Source organism: Salvelinus sp. IW2-2015, linkage group LG8, assembly GCF_002910315.2.
Source record: "Salvelinus sp. IW2-2015 linkage group LG8, ASM291031v2, whole genome shotgun sequence".
Lineage (NCBI taxonomy): Eukaryota > Metazoa > Chordata > Actinopteri > Salmoniformes > Salmonidae > Salvelinus > Salvelinus sp. IW2-2015.
In genome coordinates this window covers 29,781,406-29,788,612 of record NC_036848.1, presented here as the reverse complement: position 1 = coordinate 29,788,612, position 7,207 = coordinate 29,781,406, and the positions used below count along the sequence as shown (strand labels likewise).

At 41.7% G+C, this 7,207-nt stretch overlaps 1 protein-coding gene across 1 annotated transcript in view; it reads right to left on the bottom strand.

Moving 5' to 3' along the window:
* Positions 1-524: 524 nt before the first annotated feature.
* The window catches only part of LOC111967022 (ras-related protein Rab-26), an 83,584-nt gene continuing 76,901 nt past the window's right edge, over positions 525-7,207 (bottom strand). The window contains exons 6-9 of the mRNA XM_023991927.2: positions 2,429-2,494; positions 1,422-1,478; positions 901-977; positions 525-723 (exon numbers count right to left, since the gene is read on the bottom strand). Of these exons, the coding sequence (XP_023847695.1) occupies positions 621-723; positions 901-977; positions 1,422-1,478; positions 2,429-2,494 (303 nt within the window). The 3' untranslated portion in view covers positions 525-620. The remainder of the gene's footprint in view (positions 724-900; positions 978-1,421; positions 1,479-2,428; positions 2,495-7,207) is intronic.

The following is a 7,207-nucleotide window of genomic DNA, read 5'->3' as shown; positions in this document are numbered from 1 at the left end:
GTAGGGSGCAGAAGACCATGCAAAATGAATTCACTCATACAACATACATACACGCCCACCACTGTTAAAACTTAAATGTATCACACATATTCATAAATACAGTGCACTTGCATCAACATGCATGAGGAAAATGACACAGAAACACAAGTCAGAAGACATACTGGTAGACATACACACACACACAGTCTTGTACAGATAACCTTGTGGGGACATACAATTCAGTCCCATTCAAAATCCTATTTTCCCTAACCCCTAACCCTAACCCTAATCCTAACCCAAAAACCTAAACTTTATCCTTACCCTAAACCTAACCCTAGCTCCTAACCCTACAACTAACCCTAGCTCCTAACCTTAATATTTAACTTAATTCTAACCCTAACACTAATTCTAACCTTAACCCTAAACCCCCTAGAAATAGCATTTGACCTTGTGGGGACTAACAAAATGTCCCCAGCTGGTCAACTTTTTGTTTGTTTACTATTCTTGTAGGGACTTCTGGTCCCCACAAGAATAGTTAAACACGTCCACCCACACACACACACACACACACACACACATACACACCAGATACCCCCCCCCCCCCCCCACAACACACACACACACACACACAGAAGACAGGTTTATGAGTGGCAGCAGCCAGCACTTTTCATCTCCTTGTTGACATAATCCTGAAGCTGAAACTTTGGATCGTCAGGCTCCTTCATCGACCTGTGCTTCAGCTCTCTGAGAGAAAGACAGAGGCCGGAGACATTGAAAGATTAAATCTCACATAGCATATTTACTGCATAGGCTATCTTGATTCTGTGTTTCTACTTCGTAATCTCATGCACGACAAAACAAAAAGGCAATGATTGACATGTCATCTCTAAGGAACGCAGCACTAGTAAACATCCTACTCACTTGGCCACAGCAGTGAATGCCAGCTCCACATTCAGGCCAGACTTAGCACTGGTCTCCATGAAGGGCACCCCAAACACCTGCACAGTGGAGAGCGAGAGTCCTCTAAGTTTTAGTGTGCAAGGTACCTGGTGTGCGTGTGTGTTTGTGAGAGAAATATAGGAGTTTTGTTCAGGAATTTTGTATATCGTTATTATTACACAGGCTGACAATAACAAGGGCATCGTACGTCCATCTCCCTTACAACCATGTACAGTCATTTACTGTTTCAAGCCTGGGAACTCATCAGAGCGGACTGATGTTGAAAATTGAGTTAGCGAACTCACTTCGGAGACTCCAAGCAATAATAGCAGAAGGTGCTCCTATGAATAGCTAATGAGGGAGAACAAGACACACCCGGCCTGTTTTAGTGGGGATTCATGTGTCTGTGAGGACTAAAAAAGATGGAAACCTGGACATCGAAAGGGTCAATACTGTGTGTGTGATTTTGAGTTTGTGAATTTATTTGTTAAATAACAGCTCACCTTGGCCAGTTTCTCTCCCTCCTCTCTCTTCACCACTCTCTCGTGTGCCACATCAGCCTTTAAGAGATCACAAAAAGCTCCTGAAAAACATTATCTTCTTTCATCTATTCTCTCTTTCATCATCTACTTACACTAGCACAGTCCTCTCTTTTAGTTTCTGCATGCAGTGACACAAATATATCTGCCTCTTTCTTTCGTTCTGCCTCTCTCAATTCGTAGTAATGCACTATTCATCCATCCATCCTTCCCTATGTTTTGGAAAATTGCAAGATTATGTTTTAATGCTTGTAAGATTGTTATAATGCTTGTATTACATTATAATAGTTGTTACATTCGACAGAATAGAGTATTGTGTGTGTGTGTTCCACTGAGGATGGGCCTCTATTAGATAGCACTGACAGAGGAGATTTACGATGTCTTTGGGTAATAAAGCCTAAAGAGCATTCCAGAGAGTAAAAGTAATGTTTTCATGCTATACCGTACCAGGGTGAGACGGGTTCCAGTTTGGAGTAGGAGGGGGCCAGACACTGGTCTTTACAATGAGAACTGTTGACACAGCAGTAACTGTCTGCTATGTTTTATAGATATCTTTCATACAAATCTTAACCTTTGTGAACTGTTCCTAAGATCTGTGGTTCGTCATGTACGTTGAGAGGGGTGTATCTTGGCTATAAAAGATCTTTGTACTTTTCTGGTGGCACTCTCGATGGTTCATTATAGATAGTGAATTGTTGAAAGTCAAATGCTATTGCAAAGCTTAATTATCATTAAAGATGTAGTTTAAGTATAACTCTGACTGGTGTGTGAAGTTTGTCTCTCTCCTCATTTGGTAATACAGAAAAATGCCACCACACCTATCTACCTCTTTCGCTCTCTCAATTCATAGTAATGCACTCATCATCCATCCATCCTTCCCTATCTAACTCTTTATTTCATTCTCTCTCTCAATTCATAGTAATGCAATGATTATCCATCCATAAATCTGTACTTCCAGTGGGAGGGCTGACCTTGTTGCCCAGCAGCATTAGCACCACGTCCTGCTGAGCATACTCATGGATCTCTGTCAGCCATGCCTGGAGAGATGGAGAGAGAGGGGTAGAGAAAGAGAGAGGGTGCAGAGAGAGCAAGAAAGAGAGAGAGAGAACGAGCGGGAGAGGGAGGGAGGAGAAAGGGACACAAATAAAAAGGTTAGGACCTGAGAATGGGAAAGTGAACCTGGTGGAAGAGAATCTATGGAACCACGCAAGACAATACGTTGAAAAGGAAGATGAACAACGATCAGTCGAAGAAGCACAAGAAGTTGGCAGACGGAAATGATAGAAGAGCGCGGAGTACAACCCCTTCCCGACAATGCTAATGAAACATACTGTATTGTTAGATGGTGTTCATCACCTGGAATCTCAGGGGAATCAACAACACAAAGAAAGAGAAAAAAAGACCAAAAAGTTTTAATGAGCAGACAAACAGTACTGAGCTTCAATGCAACATCCACAGAACCCCAAAACAAAGAACACTTTGTTGTCACCCTGTTCTCAGTTTGAGTAGTGCACTACTTCCATCTTCCTTTGTTCTCTCCCGCAATCTGTCTTATTTTAATTACAGGTTAGTGGTCCCTGGCCTCCCTGTTAGCTCTTCTGGTTAAATAGAGGTTAGTGTCTCTGGGGAACCATGATAGATTTCATAAAGGATCCAGACAAACACACTGTCATTACTCTTTCTATGAGTCCCTCTGTTCACACCCCTCCCTCTCCATCATTTCATTATCTGTGCATTAGGATGGTCCACTCCATCTCCTCTCTCTTGCTTTCTTTATCTCTATATCTATTTACTCCCTCTTGCGCTCTCTCTCTCTTTCTCTCTATTTACTCTTGCTCTCTCCTCTAAGCAGCTCCACTCATCCCTTGTTCCTCAGGAATAAACACTCCTGGTCTTCCTACAATCTGATTGGGAGTCTCAGGTACACCTGAAAGCAGAAGCTCATGGGACACGTACTGGCACATTGTTCCTGTAATTGGTTTTGATGGCAGGAGGCTGAATAGAACCCTAATGAGAGTTAGGAGAGGGAGAGGAGAGGAAAGGGAGAGGAGAGGAGATAAGATGACAAGAGAAGAGAAAAGAAGAAGAGAGAAAAGAGTGAACACATGAGCTAGCCATTTGTCCTGCTGTGCTGTGTCCTTCCCTGGCTGTTAGAGCAGAGCTCCATGTGTAAACTCCTGCTAATGATAGCAGTTTCTCTCTGTCYCTGCTTATTTAATGACAGAGTTCTGGCCTACATTAGTGTTTTTCATTAACCCACAAAAGAATGAGACATATTGTCAGTATGGTAATTCCTGTCCATTAGGCCTAACTGTAGAGCTGCGGCAGAGTGCTCAGTGCAGGGAGGGACGGTTGCTAAACTGCGTGTGTTTAGAGATTGTGCCCAAAGCTATCGTAGTATGTCAGCTAAGTGTGTGTGTGTGCGTGTGTGCATGTGCGCGTGCAGCTTTAATTAACAGAAAGTAACAAACAAAAAAATCAACAAAAGAAATCGATTTGAAAGTCTGTTTGACTTCCCTCTTGCTCCTTGATAGTCACTGCCCTATCACTGTGATAAGGAGACCAAGAATGGATGGAGAAGGCCAGCTCCTCCTCTCTCTCAGCAGGAGTCACACATGTGCACGCAGAGATGTTATAACAAGCACGCACGTATACACGCGCACACATACTGTATATGAAAACGCTTATCCCTGTTACAGTTGAATTCCTTATTCTAAACACCTGGGCTCTCGCTTTGTTCTGGTACCACTAAATGATATTAAACAAGCTGCACATACATTACTGCCCAAAGCCCTCTTCAATTAGACCCACTTCTGATACAGTACTGCCCTGAAAACAGCCATCCAACCATAACCTGGATACTGTTAAAGTAGGACTGCCGAATTTCAATTACAACTGACACACCAAAGCGTAAAGGGATAGTTCCCCGACATTAGATATATCCATATGATTTATTTAGTGGCCAGTTTATCTAAAGCAAAATTTAACATTGCAGTTTCTCCCTGTCCATAGAAAGATTTCAAGGTAAGGAAACAAATATCCAAATACATCATTTCGCTAAACTATCMCGGTAAGTTGCTATTGTTGTACTGTGTGTATACTATATGCTGTATGAGAAAGGAGTCCTACCTGTAAAGCCGTACGTTTCTGCAGTTAACTTATCACTAAAGAGTGATGGAACGTATGTGTGTGTGTGTGCTTTCATTGATGATAACTGAGGCATTTGGATAGATAGAGTCTGTGTATGTGCAACTGCAGAATTTCTGCACACATACCAGCGTGCTCTTGCAAACTCACAAACTCATCAGCAATGATAAATAGTGCTCATTTCCCTGAAGATGTCTTCAGGGAGGAAAATACACAAAACACAAGAGCTCCAAACTGTGATCTGAATTTCAATGAGAGGAAGGTGACTGGAATAATGTTTAAAGGAAGTTTAAAGGGAGAGGACAAGTGTGAGACATCACATATCCAACTGATATACTGTACACTTTATGTATAGTGCATGAATATGTTATGGGTGGTAAATAAACTGGAAAGCACTAAAAGCTCCTCAATGCTCAATCAATGGGGGGTATGGACTGAAGAGTGATAAACTCTCGTGAACAGATCTTTCAAAACATAACTGGTACCGTAAAATCTGTCAGGAAGGAATGGGATATGTGGGATAACGAGCAACAGTATTTCCGKTKTTTKTTTTTTTTTTTCGTCACTGGTTATTTGGACAAACTACGATTTCGCAGCTGTTAGCATCTTTCGAATTTCTGAAGGGGAGGGGAAATTCGGTCAGTAACTTGCAAAGACAGAGGGTGGAGCTCCTCGTTCCGATTTCACTCTTTGTTCTAGCATCTCTTGATCCCTTCTCATAACACGTATGGACCCAGAACATAATCGAGCAGCTGACCAATTACGCAAGACTTTAGTTCTGAGTTAACCGAGATTAGTCCACTGAGAACGAGGGCTCTTGGTTAGTGGCACTGATGTCCTTGCACAGTGCATTAAAAAGAACATCTGCTGTGATATGCTGGTGAAATCTGCAAGGCACCAGGAATCAATGTGATCTCGACTATACATTTTTCAGTAATTCAACTGTAGACAATGTGAAAGATAGTTCTATAGTTCTGGGCAACAACTGTGTGTGAGTGCGCTTGGGTGTGTCAGTAATAGAGAGCACAATCGAGAGAGAGAAAGAGAGAGAGAGAGGGTTACTAAAGCGACAAAGAGAAAAATACAGTATAGGCACATTATCTTGACAATCAGGCAAAAAGCACAGTGAAGTTGAATACTGTAGGGGCGAACTATCTCTCCCCCTTTCTCCCTCTCTCTCTCTCTTTCTCTCCGGTCAGGACCGGTTCTCCATCAGCCCAGTGGACCCGGCTGCGGCTGCAGCTGCAATCAGGCCCATTGTATCAACTGAATGGAGGTGGTGATTCTCCAAAAACCCCAGCTGAACGCAGAGGCTCAAAGCTGGGGATAGCAGAGCATAGTTCTGAGGAGAGCAGAGTATAATGGAAGAGAAGTATGAATAAGCATAGACACAATTAAAATGCAAATGTTATTTTTTTKGGTAGGAGTACTGTACAATTCTGATACAAAAAAAAAACGTATTTGCCAAAAGCAAAATAAAATTGAATCTAGGCTTCTTCCTCCAGGAAGAGGAATGCTGATGTGTTAGACAAACCAGACTAATAGATCAAAGATGCTTTAGACAGAGAGAATGTACCAGGTGCTGGAATATGTGCTGTAGGCAGGTGAGTAGAGGGATTATGCCACACAGTACCTCTAACACATGCTACACATGTATGACTCATCACCTGGATTCGGTCTTATGTAGCAAAATTTGAAATTGAGTTTTTACATTGGATAAAAGTAGAGACTCAGAGCTACAAAATGGTATATCATACACTGCATTTGAGGAACAATGGGAAAGTAATTCTGCTTTGAAAGTTGATCAACTCGTGAACTCACTTTTGAGAAAATGGCCTTTGAATGTTTTGGTATCTAGTGAAGAGCTCTTCTTTGTCTACACCCATTCAGCATCGTTCACACCCTCTTAAGCTTTAGCCCCACCCATCGCGTTTCGCTCTCGGAGCGCACACTTGACGCTCTGGCCGATGATTTGTTTAAACCTGGATAACATGAAAACAGCCTAACCAGCTCTGCTRGCAACAATTTCATTACGCTTTTTTGCAGACATATACTGACACCAGCCATATTCAACGGGTGTTGTACACACGTCACGTAACGTTAGCTAACGAGCCAGCCAGCTAACGTTAGCTAGTTAAATAACAATGAACCTAAGTGCCAACAATGCCACAGTGCTGGGAGCTAACCAACCAGGTTCAATGTTAGCTAGCTAAAATTAGGCTTTACAGTGGGGAGAACAAGTATTTGATACACTGCTGATTTTGCAGATTTTCCTACTTACAAAGCATGTAGAGGTCTGTAATTTTTATCATAGGTACACTTCAACTGTGAGAGACGGAATCTAAAACAAAAATCCCGAAAATCACATTGTATGATTTTTAAGTAATTAATTAGCATTTTATTGCATGACATAAGTATTTGATACATCAGAAAAGCAGAACTTAATAGCATGTAGAGGTCTGTAATTTTTATCATAGGTACACTTCAACTGTGAGAGACGGAATCTAAAAACAAAATCCAAATCACATTGTATGATTTTTAAGTAATTATATGCATTTTATTGCATGACATAAGTATTTGATCACCTACCAACCAGTAAGAAT